Here is a 26203-nt window from a genome sequence, read left to right on the forward strand (position 1 = left end):
GTCGGCAAGGGGGTCGATCGAGAGAGAGAGAGAACAGAAGGGGGGGAGGAGGTTTCGAGAGACCTCCTTCCCTTTGTCGTTGTGTGCTTTTATTAGCACGCAGCCGACTAAGCCCGTGACGGATCCAGGTCGGGTCCGGGTTAGGGTCCGACCCGGGCCCAAATAAATTTTTTTTTCTTAGGTTTTACATTTACAATGTCTTCATTCTTAACACTTCCTTTTCAAGTCGTCCTAGCATTAGTAAGAGTCCAGTGAACCATCTTCATGACAAACTTTGTGATGCTGATAAATCTAAATTAGTCTTGCTCACCCTCTTCCCTTTCCCAATGAACAACATGATCTTCACTGTTAAATTATGTATATATAAATATATATATATACATATACTTATATATATACATACGTATATATATAAGTATATATATACATATATGTATATATATACATTTTTTCCTTTTTTGATTCTCAAAATACCCGATAGGGGTATTTTGGTAAATCCCCATGTAACCCCTTTTCCCTTTTTCTATTTTTCTTTTCTTCCTTTTTTCTTTTTTCTTTTCCTTTTTTTTTATTTTCACCTTTTTGTAAGACCACAAGGGCCCCACACATGTAGTCGTTGGGGCCCCAACGGTCATATTTCTGACCGTTGGGGCTCCCAACGACTACATGGGAGCCCCTTGTGGTCCCTTCTTTATTGCTCCCTCCTCTATAAATAGAGGAGGTTTTCCTCTTGTATTGCAAGGGTTGTTCACCCTCTTTTTCCTTCTTCAATAATATCCAACTTATGACTTGTTGGTCATTTTTCCCTTTTGTGGGTTTTTCTATACACTTTTAGTGTTTGTGTTCTTGGCTCTTGGAATCACTTTTAAAGAGTGATTTGCTTTATTGGTGCTTCCGCCGCTCCCCCTTTTCATTACATGGTATCAGAGCAAGGTTGGTGATCCGGCTTCTACCTTCTATGGCCTAGCCTAATCAACTTCCCTGACTGGAGATCCTGCACGGTGCAAATCACTTCACATCATTTAAGGTCAATCTAATACTTAGTTAACTCATTCATCTTGATGTTCTTATAATGCTCCAAAATTTCAAACTTGCGAACCTTTCAGAAAACAGGCAAGAAACTAGAAATAATATATTTTCTTTCAGAGTTTATTTATGTAATGAGCGAAAGATAATTCTTTTTTTGAATTTAGAAAGGCAAGCTAACAACTTTGGGCACATTAGCTAAAAAAACAAAAACTCACTACACGTTACTTGCAAAACACTTGGAAAAACCACTTTCATTTAAAGAAGTTCCCAAATAGTACAAAATTCGGATATCCAAAGCAAAATCCATGACAAAACCCAAAAACGTCCAGAACGCGAGCTAAGAGCAGGAAAAAAAGAATCTTTAAGCCATCTTGCAATCGCGCCATCGCCCGTGGTGTACCTAATCATCACTTGTACTCATAAAATGGGTTAGTTTCGCGAAAAACTAGTAGGTGCACAAGAGAGACTATAGAAAACTGAATTAAGAGCATTTAATTCAGCATGCTAAGCAGTTTATAGCATATCAACAGTTAAACCGGTAAGCAGGTAAGCAGTTTAAAACAAGTAATCAGTTCAAAGCAAGTAAGCAGTGCAACTGTCAAACGCAACATGACGATTCATTTGATCCTAAGTTGTAAACTACCACGCAACTAGCAAGTCTTATGACCCATCAAACAGTGTGAACAGACTTATGTTTCGATATTACTGGCTTGCGGGTATGCTCAAACGTGAATCGTAGAAACAACTGAGACTAGTTCGGTCGTCTGTTATTCTATGTATTTTAAATAACCCGAATAGCTAGTTGAGTCCGCAACTAAGGGGACGGCTTTCAACCGCGAGAGGATTCCCCAAAGGCAGTTACTTGACAACGGATGCATCCAACTTCTGCAGAAATCCATGGGATCTACCACCTAAGATAATGTCTGGTAGTCCCTTCCCCTAACTTCAATGACGGCGGAGGCCGGATCTCTGCCCGTGGGGTGGTTGTTAACAATCTATCCATTAAAGTTTTTGTACTGATCCATCCTCTTCCTTGACAGAAACCAAAGGGCGAATGGGTGCGTTAGGCGTTGCTTAACTAACGACCCAGTCTACATGTTGTGGTCTTTCAACCACTCGAGCATCTTGCCTGTGAAGGTGATCCCATGTTTATGTGTTTACAGCATTATGCATTTAGCATTATTCGAGGTCGTACGACCGTCTCATCCGATCATCGCAGTACCAGCGTGCAGTGCACGACTACAAGTACTCTAAAATGAAAGGGATATAGCTCCTCAATAGGAGCCTCAACAGAAGTGTTTCGCAAAGATGTAATGTTTCTCAAACTTTACTTTTGACATTATTTATCTTTTGAAACAACCAACAGCTTGTGCCAACATTTGGCATGCAATTTTCTAGAATCTCATCCGCTATCGTGGTATCTACATGCCTCGCATGACTCGATATCGGCCTCGATGAACGGTATACGGTTTCTCAACAGAACCCCCGCTAAGAAGTTTGCTCAAGCCCCAATTGGGGGTTACCAGAGATATGTCGGATAGACGAACAAAACCAGCCAATCACATCCTTTCAAATACTTCGATTTGGACAGTCTTTGATGCTTTTGCGCAGCTCCCTAAATTCTCAAGTCTACTTTGCAAGACTGCCCACTCGAAAAGTCAGGATCCCTGTTAGGGATCCCTCTCCTTAGACGATGATATATCGTTAAGCCCCCGACTCAACTCTAATCGCAAGAGGGAGAGCAGTAAATACCCCTTGCATCCTTCACGAGGATGCCTTTATAGCACATGCAATGAGCGAAAACCTGAGCATCATCTGCAATGGCAAGGCAGTAACGAAACATTTGCAAAAGTAAGAGCCTGGGCGTAAAGCACGACGGCAAGGGAAAGACTGTAAGCAGTAGTGCAAATGCAAAACCTGAGCGCAAAACGCGACGGCAAAAGAAAGACATGACAGAAAGTAAAGGACAAGGATCGAGAAACTGCGTCCTTGAGTTAAATGCGTACTCGTATAAATATATATATATATATATGCATATATATTTATTTAATTACTTTTTTAGTTAATTGAACTCAATTTAATTGTCTAAGTCCTTCGTGCAATCTTCCCCTACCTTGGGGAGTTGCGAGATTGCTGGCGTCTGCGGGTGTAAGCGATGGATGGCTCGAGTCGCGGGGCGCAAGCGAAATCCATCGTACGGGCAGCAAAAGTGAGACGTCAACATGCTATCTCAAATAGAAAGGTACAGAGGACAGGGGTGTTGTCACTGTCCTGACGTGAAAGAAGCAGAGACAGGGGCAGCGTGCCCCCGGCGAACCTGCTTTACGTGCAAGAAAGAGGGGCAGGGGCTGCGAGCCCCTGCTGACCCGCTGTCAACAAGAAGGGAGGGAGGATGTTGCACCCCTGCCTGTCGATTGTTCAGACAAAGGCAGGGGTTGCGCCCCTGCCTCACGAAGGCAAGGACAGAGGCAGGGGCTTCGCCCTTGCCTGTCGGAAAGTACAGAGGCAGGGATCTTCTCTCCTGCCTACCGAAAACTAGCGAAGGCAGGGGCGATGCCCCTGCCCTAAAGAAGAAGGTGCAAGGAGGGGGCTCAGTCCCTCCCCTGCCAAACCAAGGGAGGAAGGGGTCTCGGCCCCTCCCCAGAGAAACAGAGAAGCAGGGAGGGAGCTGACGCCTTCCCTGCGCAATAGAGAAACAGGGAGGGGCTCAACCCCTCCCCCTGTGTAATTGACAAGCAGGGAGGGGATCGATCCCTCCCCTAATACCAAGGGACTGAGGAGGGGGCTCGACCCCTCCTCCAACGTACTACGAGGGCAGGGAGGGTTGAACCCTCCCCTGCGTAGCTTGAAGGCAGGGAGGACTCGAGCCCTTCCCCGCAACAAACAAAGGCAGGGAGGGTCGAACCCTCCCCTGCGCAACAAAAAGGAGACAGGGAGGGCTCGATCCCTCCCTAGTGAAAACAAAAGGGCAGGCAGGGGCCCAAAACCCCCTGCTAGAACCATTCTCACAGGCGACAGGGGTTTTACCCATGCCGACCTATCGACAAAGTGACAGGGGCATTCGCTGCCGTAAAAGACCGACAGGTAGGGGCTTTTGCCCTTGTCGATCGATGGAAAGAAGAAGAAAAGAAGTAGAGGAAAAAGAAGAAGAAAAGAAAAGGGGAAGAAGCGGCAGAGGGGTGCGCACCTGGGTTGCCGACCTTGGGTTTTCGAAAGGGAGCTCGGGTCGGGGTCGCCTGTGTCGATCCCGTCAACAGGAGAGGTGAGGGGTGGTCACCTGAGGGCTGCCAAACAGAAGGTCGTCGCCGTCATCGTCGGCAGACAAGCGAGAGAGAGCGAGAAACGGAGAGGGAAAGAGGCGGTGGGTTGTCGGAGGGAAGGTTGTCGTTGTCGTCGTCGTAGGCCATTGCTCGACAAATGCAAGGAGAGTGGGAGAGGGGGTCGGGTACCGAGAGAGAAATGAGAGAGCGAGAGGGAAAGGGGGAGAGTGCAGAGAAAACAAGAGAGGAAAGGGGTTTCGTATTTGAAACCCCCCCCTGCCTCGTTGCCTTTACTAGGTAGAGAGAGGCAGTGGCCTCGGGTCGGGTCCGGATCCGATAATTTATTTATTTTTATCTGTCGTGGATTTTACAGTTCTCGCAAATTCCCAATCAATAACTATCTAACAGCCCATAATTAGGTCAAATTCCTATCATTTAAGGTATTTACCCCAACGAACTGAGGTTTTTGGTGGGACCCATCCACCTTTCTTATTCTAGCAGTCAATGTCAAGATAAATTGTTGTTTTGTGTCATTGTTTTCTATTATATTCAGTTTATGTTATTGTATTGATTTGTATTGTATTTTATAACATCAGGGGACATTCTTGACATTTTTTACTCCCTCATGTTTATCTTAAGGACATTCACACAAAAAACATTTTCGTTGAAGGAGAGTGATGCAAGAATATGTACATCATCAAGGAGGAACCATGCTAGTCTATTTCAAAGCCAAAGTCTAAGTGGCCTTCATAGATTTTCGACGTTAAGAGTCAAAAGTTCAGAAGTCCAAGAAGCAAAATGTATGACATAGTCATCTTGCTTATTGTAGTCAATGGTTTGTCGAAAGTCTGGTATCAAACGAATTGATAAGTCAAGATTGAGTCCACTGTCTAAAAAAGGAACTTTGTCCTCTCATCAAGTTTGCAAAAGTCATGTGTTACCATTTCCTTCATTAACTATGTTATCATTTCCTACATTAACTAATAAAGCTTTGAAACCTTATGAGATCATTCATTCAGACATTTGGTGTTTGTGCCTAAATATTCAATTTCTGGTATTTAATATTATGTTATTTGCATTGATGATTACTCACGACATGCATGGATATTTGAAACCTTATGAGATCATTCATTCATATATTTGGTGTTTGTGCCTAAATATTCACTTTCTGGTATTTAATATTATGTTATTTTCATTGATGATTACTCACAATATGCATGGATATAATTAAGCAAGCAAAAATTCAGTGTTTGACATTTTCTGAAAATTCAACATTCTTAGTAAAAAAATGTTATTCAACCTCCATTATTAATCTCCAAAGTGACGGGTGGAGAATATTCATTGAGAGCATTTATTGATTTTCTACTAGAGAATGGTATTCATTGTAGAGCTTCTTGTGCATGTTCACCTCAACAGAAAGACATTATACAAAGACATTGTCATGTTGACAAGAGTGCACTATTGATTATTCTAGTGAGATCCCACAGGCTCGGATTGGACCCCTACTGGGTCACCGAGTCAGCGGGTTAACTTGGTGACTCAGATGAGTCAGGACTCTATATTTTATAGTGTAAGCACATGTCTAAGACATGGAAATAACTAAACTTCAAGCTAATATGTCAATAGATAAGTTACAAAAACTATAATTATACATGATTATTAACTTTTTTCATTGAACAATATTAGATTCTTCATAACAAGTGACTTTATATAAGAAATATGCATTAAAATAATAAAATACATGATAAAATATATATTTAATGGGTTGGATCGGCAGTCCTGAATTGTGACCCAGTTGGGGTCCGATCCGGGTTGACTCGGGTGATTCCCTAGTCGACTTGCCGGGTTTGCCAACTATGCTTTCATTCTGTAGTGTATATCATAATTGGCTTCTCGTGAAATTTTGGACAAGTAGCCATATTTTGTTTTATATAGAAAACATCCAGATTATAACATGATAAAAACATATGGAAGAATTTGCAATGTCCATATGGCCAAAAACTTGAGAATGAATTTGTGGCTAAGGCTTGAGCATGCAAATTAGTTGGTTATATTGATATATTTTCTTTTAAGAACATTATTAATCATTATAAAGAATTTTATTGTTATGACCCAGTAAATCGATGCATTCACAATTCAAGAAATATTATATTTGATAAGCATTCTTTCAAGAATGTTTCTAGAGATTATTTAATTCATAAAACAGGTTTAAGGAGTAATGAGGTTGAAATATCAGCCAAGAACAAGTGTGAAATTGTTCTCTAATGCAGCTAATGCTGACAAAGTGCAAAAGAAAAGTATTATAGATGATAAACAGCACACATGAATACTACAACAGCATAAGGATGAACAGCCATTGACGGCAATAGAGAATGTGCAATCTGATGAAGAACTGAGATTCAGAAATGGGTCAACTAAGATATACAGTAGTCAGGAACACAAACTAGTAGAATATGCATAAAACACATGATTAATACATGATAAATGGTAACATAGCATCATGAGTTATGATAATTTACCAAGAACATTTAAAAAAAAAAACATGCAGAAGTGTGTTTCCACTGAATAATCCAATTTGGAATTGAAAAAATATTTCCCCATTGGAACTATCCATGTTCCAATCCCCTTTGGACCTACTGCTACATCATATATAGAGCTTGAAACCATTTTGGTTCCTTAAATTATAGATCACGTTTTACATCTTGCCACCAAATTGATCATATTGTTTTTTTGTTACATCATTAGTAATAAGAAAAACTGAAAAAGCACCAGCAATGAAGAATTGTGGTTATTTCTCATTTACTAACCTCAACTGCCTCATCTGCTTGTTTATGAAACTCTTTCATTTGAACAACTTCACAATGCCCCAGTGTTTATCAAAATCAGTTCACAGTTTTTTACTTAATTTCTAGATTTCCACCTACACCCACTTTGGCCTACATAGCATTGGTATCTCTAGCTCTATTATATTTATACCCAAAAATAACTTGTCTCTGGTTTTGAATCGGTCAAACCAAAACTCCGTCAAGTATGGTACACATTATAATCACATAACCTTGTTCATAACTGGGTTAACCATCCCAATTTATAGGCAGAAAGCATTTTTCCTATCAAAGAAATATTTTCTGAAACAAGATGCATCTACATGCAAAAAGATAGGCTAAAAAGCACATCTAGGTGATGTTTGGCTGAGAGCTATACTTCTTATTCAAGTTAATCTCTTCCTCCATGTTGCATTACGTCTCTTCCTCCATGCTGCTTTGAGACTGATAGTTTTGTATCTTTATGATCCAGTAATTCCAAAGTTCATCTACCTTGAGAGAAACAATAAGCCAAACAAGTGTAGCACACATAACTGAATGATACTGCTAAACTCAAGTTTAGTTGTCAAAACCGGCGCCTAGGCACCGCCTAGGTCGCCTAAGCGGGCTAGGCACAAGGCCACCACCTAGGCATATGAGTCTAGGAGGTAAGGACCTATTTTATTGCCTAGTCTTAGCAGGCTATGCGCAAGGCCACCGCCTAGGCTTATGAGTCTAGGCAGTAGGACCCTGTTTTACTACCTAGGGGATGCTTATGCCGCGGAGATATGGTTGTCTTTTCTTTTTCTTTTTCTCTTTCTTCCTTTATTTCTTTTTCTTCTTCTTCTTCTTCTTCTTCTTCTTCTTCCCGTCCAAAACCCTTTTTTCTTCTCTCCTTTTCTTCTTTCTTCTTTCCTTTTTTTCCCTTCTTATTTTTCCATTTTGTCTTCTCCTTTTCTCCTTCCTCCTCCTTTCGCCCCTCCACCTTCTCTTTTTCTTCCTTTTTCTTTTTATCCTTTCTTTTCTTTCTTTTTTTCCTTTTCTTTTTTTCCTTTTCTTTTTTTCCATTTTTTCCTTCTTTGTCCTTTTTCTTTTTTTATTCTTATTTTTTTCATTTTTCTTCTCGTTTTTTCTTCTTCCTCCTCTCGCCCCTCCACTCTCTTCTTTTTTCTTCCTCTTCTTCTTTTTATTCATTTTTCTGCCTTTTTCTTTCTTCCTTTTATTTCTTTTTTTTTCTTCTATTTTATTTTTGCTCTTTACATCAAGGTTGTAAGTATCGTATCGTTAACCATATCGGTCGGAACCAAATTAAGACTGTATCGTATCGTATTGTATCATAAATTTTTAAAAAATCCAAAAAAAAATCAAGAAAAATCAGAAAAAAGTAGCAAAAATTGAAAAAAAAAACATATCACATGAAACAATGATGAATTGCAAAAAATACAACCACAAAATCACATATGAAGCATTTATGTCTCTATGAGTTGCATAAGACATCAGCAAGCATCAACTAATATAGAATCATAGATAATGTTGCATGCATATCTCACAAGAACAATGCAAAATATTAAATATTTTGCAATTAAGAACATGCCACAAGACTCATACTTTCATATTACATAAACAAAAATATTATGGCAATAGTTGTACTCGAGTTTCAATTGGTTGACACTGCCATGCCGGATCATCTGATGTCATCTTTGTTGGAGGAGTGTGAAGCCTAATTTCTACCTTGATATAAATCTCTAATAAAGATTTTTCACCTTAACCCACTTCCTTGAGTGGAACAATGGTGGAAATCCACTTTTACTTTAGCAAACTGCAAAATCCCTCTTTCTTGTGCACGAATCGACCCCCAAATCGCTCTCACGAGTCTTAGAGTGTGTGGATACCTATCTAGTGGCTTCTACACAAATAAGGGAGTCGGCCCTCAAGAGTCCTTTAAAACCCAAAACTGAAAAATTACGATTTGGTCATTTTTTAAGAGTCTTGACCCTGTATCGTACGATACATACGTTACAGCTACGATACACACTCGTATAGCAATACGAATGCGTATCATATCGATATTCTAAATAGTAACGATATGTATCGTACCATATCGTAAGATACGGTACAATACGAACAACATTGCTTTACATGTATGCCTGTATTTTTCACTGATATATATATATATATGTATGTTTTATGTTCATGAAATTTTACGAATTTTGCAATATGTTACACTAAATTATACATTCATACTTCATTCATAGTTACAATCATACCTTTTTACTAAATTTACTATTTATTGTATCATTTTTGCTTTTCTTTTTTGTCCCACCTAGTCCTTTTAGGGGTCTTCTGCCTAGGCTCCAACTAGCGCTTTTGACAAATAAGAACTCAAGTTAGACTTTGCCTCACCTCTATTCTAATGCATCACCTTTTTGCTCTAATATAATACAAATTTTCTCAATGTCATTAATGTCCAAATATTGTAACATAAACCATAAGCTCAAATTTCTCTTAGAATATTTGAATGTTGAAAAGTTCTACTAAAAGAAATAAATAAATTTGTAAAAACAGGTGTTGTGGCAAATATAAAGCCATCTCTAATCAGAGGTGTATCTGCATCAACCAACTCCACAAATGGATATAATTTTCATAGTCAATGAAACCTGTACCAATCAATGAATTAAACGATAAGGAATAGATCAAGCATTCAGTTTGAGTACAGAACTGTTAAAATCCGAGTAGACAATTGCTCCCTAGCCAGAGGATCATGCAAGAGAACCACCAAGCGTGCAAAAAGTTCCTGGATTTTGCAGCAAGAAGACAGACACCCCACATCATACAGAAAAAACAGATAAATACTCAATTCATTGAGATGCACTATGAGATTTCTACCTCAGGACTTGGAATATCAATGAATGACCGACTTTCAGGTAAAAGTGAACTACAATATGATAATCTCTGTTTGCATAATTCGGATATACATCTACATACCTGTGAGACAACAAAGATTGCATAAAATTCTGAATGCAGTGGCATATTTCTTCATTTTCTCAAACTCAAAATTCATTGCTGTTTGAATAGGCAAGCATAAAACTTGAAATGCAGTCCAATAAATAAGCATATACCAAAGGAACTCTCCTACCGTAGCAACTGCACCGGTATACCTCCTTGGAATAATCAGCTTCAACAAGAAAGGCCACAAGATAGGCTGTCCAGAAATTTCATTATCAACATGAACTATCATGCACAGAGGATCTTTTCCATTTCACAAAATATGTCACAGAATATTATGATTGAAAGCTCATCAAGATGTAGCTGACAGCGAGATTCAGCTTTACCTCCATCTCAGGAATCGTAATGGCAAATAAAAGTAGGCCCTTTTCACAGACAGCTCGTAATTCAGATGGGCTAACGGTTCCAATATTTACCTGATATAAGAAGTTTGAATTCAGTGAGACATACTGCAGCTAAAATTTTCAGATATATACGACTCCAACTGTCATTGTAGCAACTATAGAATTGAACTAATGCAGCACCTCAAGTTTTTTGCGCTGGAAAGGCACAGTCTTCTGCAATGCCACCTTAGAGCAGCTATAATCTTTCATCTCCAATTCCATTATTGCACAATGGCATACAAGGAACTCAACAAACAGCTCCCCACATGAACCATCAATATAACAATGTGAAGCCATGACAACAATCAACTATGACATGCAAAGAATGATGATAAGTACATAATGCAAACCACTTGCAAAGAAGTTGCAAGAAACTAAGAGGAATAAATGTAAATTTCGAATCATAAAACGGTTCATCCGAAGGTACAAATTGATTGCACAATTTGTTGATAGCATATTCTGTGATGAAAAAGATTTCAAGGAATTTTATTTCAGAAAGAATGACAACCTCTGCAAGTGCCTTTCGAACTCCTAGGCTTTGTTCTTGAAGAAGTGATTTCACAGCTTCAACAAGAGATGGCCTTTTTACCTGCAATGATTCAGACAACCTGAAAGGAAAGACAGCATAAAAGATCACAAGAGAAACCAATGGATTCTTGCTAACTTTCAGACTATTAGACATCAAAAGGAACCTGGGCAAGAGATGTTTTAAGACACAAAGTGCCCCTATCATTAGCTCTTCATCCTTCAATTTGCAAATCTGTAGCCAAGGCACTTGCAAGATTGTTCATATAACTAAAGAAAATTATGATAAGAAATCGTCACAGAAAGGAGCAGATCTGTATGTTGACAAAAGTAATTTGGCAAGTATTGCTTGCTATCATATAAGAAAACAAAATAAAATACTTACATTGAGGAGGAATAAAAACAGATCCTCAGGGTACACAAGACCCACAGTCAGAAAGCAACGTTGGATTTCATTGTAAGTCTGCAAATTCAATCACATGAAACATGTAGCTAGTTACAAAAGCTGGCTCACCATTTTGTTTTAGAATCACTATATGCATTGAGAGAATAACAGAAGCATGATACAAAATCAGGTTACTGTGTGAGTATCAGCACATCACTGTATTGACGAGAGCCTTTAATGAGGCAGAAAGTGAGAGAATGGAAGAGGAAAGGGATGAGAAAAGATAGGTGAAAGAAAAAGATGAAGTGAGAGAGAGAGAAGCAATTACTTGGAATACATGCACACACCAGGAGCAATCAAATACAGCTCACAAGAGCGGAAAGAAGGTGAAGGTGGAGATGGTTGTCCACTGTTACCAGGTGGAATATTTTGTTGGAAAGGAATAATTGGGTGTTCATGAATTCTTTTTCTTTACCGGGGATTATGCATAACTTTATGCAATCCCATCTGTCTTCTCTTCAGTGCATTGTAGGTGTCACGGGCATGGAATTTTTTGCAAGCCCACTCTGGCTAGCCTAACGGCTTAAGGCTGCGCACCAAAACTTTTCCATGTGTTGAATCATTTCACCACCTCGTGCACAGTTGCCTAGAGGAAGCTGATCAAATGCATCAACAAATGTGTATTCTACTTGGTCCATGCCACTTACGTCATCACATACCGACTAGCAAGCGTACGGACGCCTTAGCCTCGTGTGCTATAGAGCGTATCGCGACTCCATGGGTACACCCAAGCATAAACTCACCACAGAAGAGATAAAGCCCACACTGAAGAGGACAGTGATGGTTTGTCTTGTTTACGTGAATTTGTGTAGCTGAAGTTTGGTTGACCGAGTGCAGAAGCTAGTTGTTAGCAGGGTGGTATGTGTCATCTTGTCGATGGTAAGCAAAAGTGTAAGGTTGTTGTTCAGTTGGCTAAGAGAATGTGGATAAGCCAAAGATTCCTACCAGTTGTGCATTAGGCTCGCAGGTGGAGTGTGGCATTTGCCTTGTGCATGCAGAGAATGCACGTTGGATTCGACTAGATAGATTTGCACCTTTGAGATGAGAGACTCAATTGAACTTTTATATTCGTTCCCGAGATTGTAGGTTAGCGGAGTACCTATCTTGAGCAAAATGCTCGTTGTTTTAGTCACTTGAGTTTGGCAGTTCCTCTGTACATTGTATGTGCGAAAAAAGTCGTTGTTTGTGGCTCGTCGATTTGGTTCTTGCGGGAACGTATTTGCTGGCTCCGAACGAGAGTTGCAGCGTGCTGGCTCCGGATGAGAATTGTAGTGTTGGGCCATGAGTTGCCCCTTGTGTAGACGAGTGACCAAGAAGACACTTTGAAGGACCACATTGGGGTAATACGCAAATAGGCATCATTCACTTAAGGACTAGGTTTAACTATTGGAAAACCTTGGTGCTTTAAGAGAGTTGATATTCCTGCAGCACGCATTGGTGGTCATCTTTCTTTACGAGGACCACGAAGAGCTTGGAATTGCCGTTACTGGGGTCGAAAGGCACCCCAGCCATGAGCGTGAAGACGGCAAGTTTGACTTCCGGGTGACGATGACCCATTTGTGTATGGGACTACACTGGGGTCCCACGAGCGAAGAATGCTCGATGTTGTTGGAGTGAAAGATCGTTTTCTAAGTGATTTGAAGCACGTTGAAGAATGGGACTTCGTGTGCGAAAGGTTGCAGCGATGGCGGATGGAAACCAGAACAAGTTAAGTAGGGTGAAGAAAAGAAGACCAAAGATAAGTGAAAAGGGAAACTGGTATGTTAGCAAAGGTTGTGTTCTTACATGCATCAACATTGTCGAGGACGACAATGGTTTGGGTGATAGAGAATGTCCTTAATCGAGCCTTCGAAATGGGGCATGTGCAGTGCGGAACTCTACTGAGTAGAAAATGCATCGAGTGTAAGAACGTGTGATATGTGTTGGCTTGATCGTTGGTGCGACGGTGTGTGGCAGCACAGACGTGGAGCGTTGTTTGGTTAAGCAATGCCAACGGATCAGAGGATGTTGCCTTTGGAGATTTGGTTAAGAACTTCTCAACTTGGATGAGTTTCCCACGCATAGCGTTTCGACGTACGAGGGTGCATGTGGGTTAGGGCTAATTCCCCCATATATCACCTTAGGTGGTTCCAACAGAGTATGGTGACTCGGGGCTAGGCGAGTGAATGCCTAGGAGTCGGTGAATGAGTCGGGGTGGTACTCTTCGCTATGACATACAATCATTAACTGGTCTTTGAATCATTGTCGTATGTACGAGAAAGAACCCACAGACTATGGTAGACTGTCCCTGAAAGATCCATTGCATAAAGATGCACAAAGCCACGTTTTTTAAAGTGAAGAGGTATCAAAGCGAGCATACTAGTGAATCAGTGACAACCTTGTTGTGGAAAAAGTGTTTTCCAAGTAGATTTCGCGTGTTATTTATAAACACTTGCACCATAACCCGAAGATAACTCCAAGAGAAATTATGAACGACCACAGTCGCGATATATGCGTGGAGGTTTCTTGCAAACAAGCATGATGTGGGCGTGAATTGACTATGTTGATGCTATATAATTCATTTGAAGAGTCATTCAGGATGCTTCTTGCTTATAGTTATCATTTGATGACGGTTAACCTTGGATCAATAGTATTCATACAAAACGAACAACAAGGTTTCTGTGAATCTTTTTGCTCTGATGTCAATTTGTCACAGGCATAGAATTTTTCGCAAACCCGCGACGCGCCAGATTTGTCAGCCTAACGGCCAAAGGCCACATGCCAACACTTTTCCATGTGTTGAATCATTTCATTGGCCCTGCGCACCACCTCGTGCACAGCTGCCTAGCGAAAGCTGATCAAGCGCATCTCCAAATGTGTATTCTACTTTGTTCACTTACGTGCATAGCCAGCATATACAGACTAGCAAGTGCACGGATGCCTTAGTCTGACGTTCCATGGAGCGTATTGCAACTCCATGGGCACAGCCAAGCATAACCTTGCCACAGAAAAGACAAGGCCTTGCGACCCCCAGTCCGAAGACCAGATGATGATTGTATGTCATAGCGAAGAGCATCACCCGGACTCATTCATCGGCTTCTAGGCATTCAGTCGCCTAGCCCCGAGTCACCATACTCGATTGGAACCACCTAAGGTGATCACTGAGGGAATTAGCCCTAACTCATACGCACCCTCGTATATCCAAACGCTACGCATGAAAAACTCATCCAAGTCGAAAGTCCTTAACCAAATCCACAAAGGCAAAATCTTTTGATCCGCTGGCATTACTTAACCAAACAACGTTCTACGTTTGTGCCGCCACACGCCATCGCACCAACGACAATATCATTGCCTATCGCATGTCATGCTACCACCACACATCACTGATCAAGCCAACACATACCGCACAGTCCTACACTCGATGCATTTTTCACTCTGTAGAGCTCGACACTGCACATGCCCCATTTTGAAGGCTCGATTCGGGTTTGGGTCAGGATTATATATGGATCCACTATATTAGGATCCATATATAAGAATTCTTAGAAAAGGGGAGGGGCCCTTCCCCTTTTTACTTTCTCTATCTTTGAGATTGTTGCGAGAAGAAGAAGATGAGGAGGAGGTACTCTCTCTCTCTCTCTCTCTCTCTCTCTCTCTCTCTCTCTCTCTCTCTCTCTCTCTCTCTCTCTCTTCCTTCTCCTATTCTTGTTCTTGTTCCTCTTTCGTCTTCTTCTTCCTTCTGCTCTTCCTCTTTTTTCTTCACTCTCTTCCTCTTCCTCTTCCTCTGTCATCATTTTCTTCCTTCTCCTCCTCTTCCTCTTCCTCTTCCTCTTTCATCTTCTTTTTCCTTCCCCTTCCTTCTCCACCTTCCTTCTCCTCCTCCTCCTCCTCCTCCTTCCTCCTCCCTGCCTTTCACAAACATAAAAATAAATAAAAATTAGTTTGGGTCAGGGTTAATATTCAAAATTGTGATACATGGTTCAATATGTATTCATCAAATTTTTGTGATTGTACCATGAGTTGTATTGTGAACATGAAAATTTAAATGTCTCAGTGTGCTTCATGTTCACTGAAATTTTTGCAATGTTATCTTATTGTGGTAATGTATAAACCTCTGTTGTGCCTTTTGAGGCCATGAGCATGTGTTGCTTATTAAATGTTAAATTGTAGTTTGCATTGCAAAATGATTTGTTGAAAAATTGGTTTTTGAAATAATTACACCAGTGTTATCAAAAACGTGCCTTGAGGAGCAAAAGGCACGCCTCGCCTTGAGGTGAGGGCCTCTGCGCCTCAAGGCACCAGCCTGAGGGGTGAGATGCAAAAAAAAATAAAAGAAAGAAAGAAGTTTTACAGTTGGTTATGTTTTACAGATGTGTTATATGTTGCATGGAGTACAAAATGGGTGATAGTTTAATCACTTTGCCTTGTCGACATCTATACCATAGAGATTGTGCTACACAGTTGGCTACTTAGTAAGGTACTCTGTGATGTGTAACATTGATATTGTTGCTTATGCTATCTTCATCAATACCTATCATGATTGAGTGCCTGTGTTGCTTATGTTAGTGTGCTCAACTACATTCTTTCTTCTAAAGAATTGACTCATGCTCATGATCACTGAAATGAAACCCTCTTTGTAAAAATACTTGGGAAAAGTAATACAGTAAATAAAATTTTCTTTGTTGTAAGAGATAATACTAGCATTATAGTGTGTGTAGTTGTACGTGTTTTTCTCATTGGATGGTAAGTGGAGGTGTGAGTTCCTGCATTAGTGGTCTGAAGATACCATCTGTAGCATGCCCTTATCTTCTTCTTTTAGCCCCTTATTTTATATGTTAATCTCATATTTTTTAGTACTGATTTGATATTTTAGTGGTTGTTACTTCATCAATAAAGCATTTCTTTATTTATTTATATTTTTAGATATTTTTTTATAAATTTTTTTAAGTTTTCAAAAAAAAATTGAGGCTTACGCTTTACGCCTCACCTCAGTTTTGGGTTGAAAGCCGCACTACGACTCAATGCTTTTCACAACACTGAATTACATTGTTGATGTGACAAGCCAAGGGACCAAAATTGTTATTGTATGTTGATTTGCATAATTGTTCTTGTGTGAAGAACCTTTAATTGATTAAGATTGGTAAAAGAGACCAAACAGTGTAATAAGTTTCTTTTTTGGTCTCTCTGAAAGGGTGAGAACCTTAGATGGCGGTCATGGGGGTCATGAAGATACTAAATACCGTGTGCATTTATTGTTCCCAAGAACCCGATATGTGGTTCATGTTCCTGGCCACGGTTGTAGAGAACTTTGCCCATTTTTTAGTATTTGCAGGTTTGTAAGAAAGTAAAAATTAAATTTATGTACATTAAATAGAGACATGCACGCAAAAGCAAGACTAATAATTGAACTTAAAAAGTTATCCATACATGTTGCATTGATTCATTCATCCATAAATGTTTAGCACTGATTTTATGCATCCTTAAATGTTTAATTTAGGATGAAATTGTTGATTTCTAACATGAACTGCTTAAGTTGTAAGTAGTTCTATATGAGTATTGTTTGTACAGCGGTCTTAAACTTGTGTTTGATTTGATCTATGTTGAATTCTTCATTGTTGGATTTTGAGAAGGTCTCGTCCGAGAACTTTGGTACTTACCCGGTTTTTAAAAAAAAATCAAGTAATGAAGCACCGTGCTGGAGAGACCAACTGGCTGGAGGGCACGAGGGTTATGATCTGATGGCCCGGGTTCTAAAGTACATGGGATAGTCTGTTTTTATTTTGGGGAACTATATGAACCCTCATTGGGAACTATTTGATTTAAATAAATTCAATTTCAATTCCTAATTTGATTTATATTATGTCTAGAGTTATTGTTGGGTTGTGTTAATTAAATCTGTAATGTACCCCCGATCCTTGGGATGTTTTCCGCAATGTTTAACCAAAAAATCCGCAGCTTTTCGAAGGTCAGTTTGTGGTCGTTACATCTTCAATATCATCAATACTTGAGAACTTGTAAATAGAACTAACAAAACATCCCAACTATACACAAGGATATATATATATATATCATAAAACATAAAAGAAGATTTCAAAATTAACTATATTAGTTATAGATTATGGAGAGAGGATGACCAAACAAACCAAAAATACAATATGTATATATAAAATATCCAAAAAGATGAGTGTTAAGACAAAATGTTTTAATAATTTTAAGCACAGAATTTTAAAGATAATAAAAAAGGTTTAAAAACAATTTTGAAAAAATCAAAAACATATATAGGATGATCATTCTTCAAAGGAATCTAATTTAGAATAATGTAATCGCAAAATTAACACATTTCCTAGATACTGATTGGAAAATTTAAGCACAAAAGCACATGTTATTAAATAATCATGCATGCATAATATTCCAATACTTCAAAATGAGAAAGTAAAGCATACTAAGCAAACTCCACAATCATGCATAAGATGTGAGAACTTAAAAACAACCAACAACAAAGGGGAGTTAACTTCATGCATTTAAGGTAATCAACACATATATTTATCATGTAGTCATATTTAACACATAAATATGAACCTTTAAATATTACGAACAGGATCAAAAGAGAACAATTAAACAAGACAACTCAACAAAGAGTTAAATCCATGCAAGGAGAAAATAGAATATTCATGAAAAGGGTTTTACAAAAAGGTACCCATATTCATACAAATGCCCAACAGAAACAATGAGAAAACTCAGAATCCCACATACAACAAGGTTTAATATCACAGATAAACATCATTACAAGGGAAAATGAGTAGTAAAGGTTTAAAAATGTTATGAACAGAAATTTTAAAAAATACCACATAACAAAAGAAATGATATTTGCAAAATCTCAACACCAATTTGCTCACCACATGCAACCACCTCTTTGACCTCCAACCCAAAAAGCCTCACAATTCAAGTGTACTAATGCATAGGACAAGAGATCAAAAAATAAGCATATCAGTGACCATGCACCAGCAATATTGGCTATCTGACAATACAAACCAGCTACAACCATAAGAGGTGCACATATCTCACCTCACAAATGATTATAAAACTGCAAATAATAACATCGGCTACTAATGAACCAAGACATAATCTTGGCATGTCTCATTCTCCATTCCTTCCACTTCTTCTCATAAGTGGTCATTGCTTTATTTTTCTCAACCTCCGTAAGAGGTACCTCTTTTTCACCTTCTACTTTGGTAAGGATTAGTTTGGATTCCGGATCGGTCTCATCCACTAATTTCCACAACCTTTTTTCCCATATAAAGTGCTTCATAATTCAATCTCATGTTACATAGTTTGAATCATTGAGCTTAATGGGTTTTATAGTGACATTTTCATTATCATCCATTTTTATACGGGTAAGACAAAAGAAAAAAATAGAGAAAGAGGAGAGAAAAGAACGAGTAAAGGTGGAAGTCACGAGCACTCTACCACCAAGCAAATGCCACCAATCACGAGCACTTCGAATAGAAATTGCAAGAGAGCTTCAACACTCTCAAATTTGAAGTGGCACGATTCCTAATGTACCGAAAACAATTTCAACTTCATCACCAAGCTCTGATACCATGTAAGGAAATGAAGGCCTCCAACAATGTTCACCAAATCACTAAAGTGGACACGAAAAAGAGCCACAACAAAGTGCACCAAAATACCAAAGTAAAGAGACAATAAGCCATAAATGGGCTCACACACAAAACCCACTAAAGGGGTCAACACAAGAGGCTAAACAATAATATTTTATTGATATAAATCCATGCAAGACGCATACATTTGTGAGACGGTTTCACCCCTTTATATACACAATCCAAAGAGTCCCCAAAGACACATTGGGAGAGGCCCAGCGACTCAAAAAAATAATATTTTATTGATATAAATCCATGCAAGAAGCATACATTTGTGAGGGGGTTTCACCCCCTTATATACATAATCCAAAGAGACGTTGGGAGAGGCCCAACGGCTCTAAATAGAGCTGTTAGACCTTCTCAACGTCTCTTGAGTTGACTAGTCAACATTTGTTGACTAGATGAATTCAAACCAAAAAAGTAAAAAGCTAAAAAACTAAACTAATCTAGTTACATTATATATATATATAAACACTTATGTACATAATGCATATACTTTGTATATATATATTTACATTTTTAACTGTAAAACTGATAAACAAAAATCTTTTCTCCGAATATTAAATTTTACAAACTTTCGAAACACCATGGTTTCAAAAATAGATAGCCATCATAAGTAAACATAATTATAAGCATTTGTCATAATAACAATGGCCAAATATACAAATGAGTGATATAACAGACTCACACTCACAGAACAAAAGATCAAACAACTGTCAGTGAGAACCAAACTATAATTCGACAATCTAAACGGACGAAAATGGAGGTGTAGATAACTCACCCTGGTTAACCAAAAGTAACATGGATCCAAAGGCCAATCAACTATCAATCAGACCCAAGACAAGTGTCAACATGATACTCATAAACTTGATATTTCAGACTGATAAGATGACTTGAGGTGCACACATAACTCACCTCAACAGCTAAACTCTGACCTAACAACAAGGCCAAAAAAGAAATGATGCATCATATAAAATTTTGTGATGGACAAAACAAATTCCATAAGAAGGCGTATAAGCACATGAAAAGAAATTTCCAAATAAGAGAGTTCATACATAAGAATCGATTTGAAAAAACTCAAATAAGAGCATACATAATTACCACTAATCATGAATACTCAAAGCAATAAGATAATCTAATAACTTATAGCCATATATACTATACAAAAGCTATGAAAATTAAAGTCAACCATTAAAGCCACATAATCATAAAAATATGGGAGATGAGCATGTTGATATGAGAGCATACAAAATATCCACGCATAACCAAAGAATTTAAAATCATGATGACTCCAGGTATACATCATACAAGAATCTAAAGTTCTTAAGGCACCCATGTTTGACATGAAATTCACATAATATACCTAAAAATCATGCTTTGGCACATGCTTAAAGTCACCAATGATCATTATGATAATACATGCAACAAAAAGAAATAGTATTTGGCAAACAACATGAATAAGCATAGTATTTAAGACTTTTAAGAAACCACATACTCTTGCAAAATATAATTTTCATGATGATATTTTTCAAAAAAAAATATACAAACTCATAATCAAAACATATATTTCAAGTAAACATGCTTACGCAAAAACATATATCAAAAGATAATAATTTCCGCAAATTCTAATTTTAATTAATTTGAAAACATATAATTTTTAACATATTTAATAAACAACCACAATATTTCAAACACATTTTTAAATATATACCATAAATATTTAAAGTAGAGAATCCAAAGAAAATGCATACCGAAATATGAGTCTCGAGTCCAAGCCGTACATCAAAGCACGAACACGAACAAGATACCAAGACCAAGATGTCTTGCTTTGATACCATGTAATGAAGTGTATTGGAGCCTCAAAACAGAATGATCCAACAAGAACACACGATCACCAAACAAGAAAATAATTCACTATGGCACAACCATAGTGACAAGTTTAAAAGGGCAATTTCTCGGCAGTGAATTCATTTCAACCAATCATACTTTCCTTGACACCCTCATACTCTTCCAAAGAAAATCACTCTTTCCTCAATTTCTTCTTTCTACTCAGAACAATGAGGGCATTGAACACAACCATATGGACTTACTCCATTCCACAAGCTTCCAAGTTCACTGTAGTAATCAATGAAGGAACACTAGCTTGCTATGCTATTCTTCTTCCTTGTATATACTTTTCTAGAGTATGTCAAATTATAGGAACATCTTGGCTATATGCGGTTGCATGGATTGTATAAGCCACGAAATTTATGAAATAAATCTCATTCCTCAAGTTTCAGTCATTTTTTATAGATCAGACCAAAGTGTTCTGGCCATGCCTTGCTTTCAGCATATATATTTGTTTTCAAGTACATTCTTTTATTTTTACCCATCATAATAGCAAGTACTGTTATGTGTTGCTATTTTGGTGCCCCCATGTGACACCTGGTTTTAACTCTTGGAACTCTCCATTGACCACGATGAAGCTCTAATACCAAACTGAGACACGGGTTTTAATGAGATAAAAGGCAGAAGAGAATATAGATATAGAAGAAAAAAATGCAGAGAGAGCATCAGGATGCACCAGGCTTGTCACAACTTCCATTACTTGGAATAAAAACAGATACTACAGCAATGACAAAAATGATATCGGAAGTATATAAAAAGCAACTGAATGACAAATGAACACAGGCACATGAAATTCATATCCCATTGCCCAGTAGAAACATACATGGACAACTATAGAGCTATTTCTGAACTTAAAGTTCTTGAATAAATAATACATTTAAAGAGCAAACTTACCTGAAAATAAGCACAATGAGTATAATAATTACTTATCGAAGGTAATACTTCCAAGTTAGTTCTGACTAGCCTTACCACATTTACAACAAAAAAATACTCCACATTGGAAGAAGTCTTTCAATAAATTTTACCTTAAGTCCAGTAGAAAAATTGGAGCCATCCCTGCTGTTGCTTATGCAAATAACTGGAAGGAGGGTCCGTAAAATAATGACAAGTTCCTGCAAGTATTTTCCATATATTATAGAAAATGCATATGCATCTGTGAGGCCTTCAGAAAAATATGCTTGGTAATTATCAGTATATGCAAAATCTCAAAAATTTAGCACAGTAGTAATATGTTCATTCAACTCGCGGGACAAACGAGAATACATTGTTGTTCCTTTCAACCTAGGAATTATGTAATTCTAAAATTAGGACTGCCAGATGAGCTTCGTAGTTATATTATCCACATGCCACTAGACTGTGAGTTTAAACTCTGAAAACAGTAAGGAATACATTGTAAGCCCCTCTAACCAGAATTGTGTAGCTTCTTCGTTACATTATCAACAATGCACCAGACTGTGCTCCAAGACTAAAGATGTATACAGCTGTTAAAAGAAACCCAAACAAACAAAAGAGTTTCAGGAAGGGTAATCAATAAACTGTCACTGAAAAAAGAACAAAGAACAATAATCTATCACTCTAACCACCTCATCTAACATCCATTGGTATCAAGTGAGGATTGAAGGGTGGGGGAAAGAGAGAAAAAATAAGTACCTTCTGTGTTCATCAAATATCTATGGACACGGATTACACATACACAGCAAGACGAAAACTCGGTCCCCAATTGGATTGCTTCCTCTTCCTTAATCACCAGCAAATTAAAATCAAGAAAAAAACTCTGCCCACTTTGTGGTCCCCCAATTTTAGTTTAAAGAATTTTGTTACTTTCACGATGAAATCCTGATCTTCCACCAATTTTCCATCAATTCTAATGAAAGGGATGTTATAAATTCTTCTATTCGAAGAAGTACGATGAAAAACTGGTATTTAAAGCACCATTATTCAGCTAAACAATGTGTGATCTTTGCTTCCATCCAAACTCATTGCTGATTCTACACACCTTAATTTTGTTCACCATTTCCTTGTTTTTTCACTTGAATTCTCACCATCATAGTGTAAGTGCTGCTGACTCATCTGCAACAGTGATGATTCCAGTTCCCATTTATTGGTATGATTAAAGCGTTACAGACAAGCTCCTTTGTCCACTCTACAATCCTCTTCCTGAGCAGCTGCAACTTTTTGAACTTAAATCCCTCCTATTTGACTTCAATAGGTCTAAGCCACTCTTTAGTGACCAAATCCATAAAGTCCTCAACCCTCATCCACCATGTTTTTCCCCATGCCAACACATTGGTATCATGGTTAGTGTCACAGGGCTAAATTTTTTGCTTGGCTATGTGAAAATCTCTATAAAAGGAGATTTTATGTATAAACACAATGCTAGAAACACGAAGTGTGCACAAAGGCACAAATGAGAACTCTCACAAGTGCACAAAGGCACGGATACAAATGCACAAGAGCATAAAAAATATCAACTTCAATATATTGGGTCCCAAGAGGGGCTTTACAAAAGCATAGAAAGGCTAGAGGGGGATCACCCCTATATATACACAAATGAGAAGGGGGGGAGGGGAATCCAACGGTTATAGGGAGGCTCCAACGTATATGTTGTCCCCCCCCCCATATTACAATATACACAACAACCACAACAACAACTACGCCTTCATCCCAAAACAATTGGGGTCGGAGATATGAACCAACAAAGAAAATCATTATGGGTCTTCCACATGAATCCTTCTCCTCCATTCATTTCTATCCAATGCCATGTCCTCGGTGAGGTTCAAAGCATTCATATCCATTCTTATCACCTCCATCCATGTCTTCCTAGGCCTACCCCGACCTCTTTTAACTAATATATTTTCCCATTTCTCCATCCTTCTAACTGGAGCATCATTAGGCCTTCGTCGAATATGTCCAAACCACCGTAAACGATTCTCTCTCATCTTATTTTCAATGGGTGCAACGCCTACCTTCTTACGTATCTCCTCGTTCCGAATCTTATCTTTTATTGTATTTCCACACATCCATCTCAGCATACGCATCTCAGCCACACTCATTTTTTGAATATGATGTCTCTTGGCAGCCCAACATTCCGTACTATGTAGTAAAGCGGGCCTAATAGTCGTCCTATAAAACTTTCCCTTCAACCGCAATGGCATTCTACGATCACACAACACTCCAGTTGCACTCTTCCATTTCATCCACCCAACCTTTATCCTATGATTTACATCTCCATCAATTTCTCCATACTTTTGAATGATACATCCCAAATATTTGAAAGAATCATCCACCGGATTTTGTGCTCACCAAGCTTCACTACACTCCCATCACTACTTCGTTGCTTACTAAATCGATATTCCATGTATTATGTCTTACTCTTACTCAACTTAAAACCTCTTGCTTCCAATGTCTGTCTCCATAATTCTAACTTAGCATTAACCCCAGCTCTAGACTCAACAATCAAAACAATATCATCAGCAAACAACATACACCACGGCACATTTTCTTGAATTGATCTCGTAAGTTCATCCATCACTATAGCAAATAGGAAAGGGCTTAAAGCAGATCCTTGATGTAACCCAACCGTTATAGGAAAATTGGTTGTCACCCCTCCACAAGTGCGGACATCGGTTACTACTCCTTCATATATATCTTTAATTATACTAATGTACTTGAGAGAAACATTTTTCTTCATCATTGTCCACCAGAGAACGTCCCTAGGTACTCTATCGTAAGCCTTCTCCAAATCAATAAAAACCATATGCAAATCTTTGTTCCTCTCTCTATTTCTCTCAATAAGTTGTGTAAGAAGATGTATAGCTTCCATAATTGATCTTCCAGGCATAAAACCAAATTGATTCTCCGATATCATGACAATCTTCCTCAACCTAGACTCAATCACCCTCTCCCAAAGTTTCATAGTATGACTTATGAGTTTTATACCACGATAGTTTGTGCAATCTTGTATATCACCCTTATTCTTATATAGAGGCACCAAAGTACTCTTCCTCCACTCATTAGGCATCTTATTTGTCCGCCAAATCTTCTTAAAAAGATTTGTCAACCATTCTAAACCTTTCTCTCCCAAGCATTTCCAAGCCTCGATAGGTATACCATCTGGACCAACTGTCCTTCTTGATTTCATTTTCTTCAAAGCCTCTGCAATTTCTTTCTTTTGAATCTTGCGCATGAAGTCACGATTCATCTCATGAAAAGGAATTGAAAAGTCTCCAAGATCTTGAGCATGACTTTCATTAAATAGCTTATCAAAATAATCTTTCCATCTCTCCTTAATTTCCTCATCTTTGACTAAAACCCTTTGCGTTTCATCTTTGATACATCTAACCATACCCAGATCCCTCGATTTCCTATCTCTCATCTTTGCAAGTCTATAAATATCCTTCTCACCCTCTTTGGTATCCAACTTGTCATAAACCTCCTTATATACCTTATCCCTGGCGTTCTGAACTACTTTTTTAGCTTCCTTCTTTGCTATCATATACTTTTCCAAATTCTCATTATCACGATTTTTACTTAGATTTCTATAACACTCTCTTTTAACCTTAATAGCTAATTTGACATCCTCGTTCCACCACGATGTATCCTTACCTAGCGGTGCACCGCCTTTAGACTCACCCAATACCTCCTTAGCCACCTTTCTCATGTCACCCGCTATCTTATTCCACATAGATTTTGAATCCTCCTCGAGACACCAATCAACTTTCTTAACTACCCGCTCTATAAACATTCCTTGTTTAGCTTCTTTCAGTGCCCACCACTTAATTCTAGGATTCATCATATGTCTATCCCTTTTGCGGTATTGTCTAATTCTAAGATCTAAAATTAAGACTCTATGTTGTGTAGCTACACTTTCTCCCGGTATAATTACAATATGAAAAAGCAAAAAATAAAAAAAGTAAAAAAGAAAGAAATAAAAAAATAAAAAGAGAATACACCCCCCTCAAACTTAAGGTGAGATAACCGAAAGTTTGCCAAGAAGGAAGTTAAATCTTGGAGAGCACAGCGCCTTGGTGAAGAAATCTGCCAATTGATATTCTGATATGACATAAGGTCAATGGTTCTTATTAAATATTTTTCACGAACATAGTGGCAGTCCATCAGGATATGCTTCGTGCGCTCATGAAATGTATGATTTTTTGGCAATGTAGATTGCACTTTTATTATCACAACATAATTTTGGCAATGTTCTTTCGGTTCTTCTAGGATTTGAATCATG

The 26203-nt window shown here is 38.3% G+C and overlaps 1 protein-coding gene across 1 annotated transcript in view; it reads right to left on the reverse strand.

Moving 5' to 3' along the window:
• LOC149822456 (ARM repeat superfamily protein) overlaps positions 1 to 26203 on the reverse strand; it is a 264124-nt gene that overhangs the window by 203483 nt on the left and 34438 nt on the right. Inside the window, exons 12-20 of the mRNA XM_089981529.1 lie at positions 21996 to 22082; positions 11390 to 11467; positions 11172 to 11239; positions 10988 to 11087; positions 10621 to 10788; positions 10423 to 10512; positions 10227 to 10292; positions 9977 to 10075; positions 9810 to 9884 (exon numbers count right to left, since the gene is read on the reverse strand). Of these exons, the coding sequence (XP_089837655.1) occupies positions 9810 to 9884; positions 9977 to 10075; positions 10227 to 10292; positions 10423 to 10512; positions 10621 to 10788; positions 10988 to 11087; positions 11172 to 11239; positions 11390 to 11467; positions 21996 to 22082 (831 nt within the window). The remainder of the gene's footprint in view (positions 1 to 9809; positions 9885 to 9976; positions 10076 to 10226; positions 10293 to 10422; positions 10513 to 10620; positions 10789 to 10987; positions 11088 to 11171; positions 11240 to 11389; positions 11468 to 21995; positions 22083 to 26203) is intronic.

The sequence above is a fragment of the Nuphar pumila genome, chromosome 11 (assembly GCF_984573655.1).
Source record: "Nuphar pumila chromosome 11, dmNupPumi1.hap1.1, whole genome shotgun sequence".
Classification (NCBI taxonomy): Eukaryota; Viridiplantae; Streptophyta; class Magnoliopsida; order Nymphaeales; family Nymphaeaceae; genus Nuphar; species Nuphar pumila.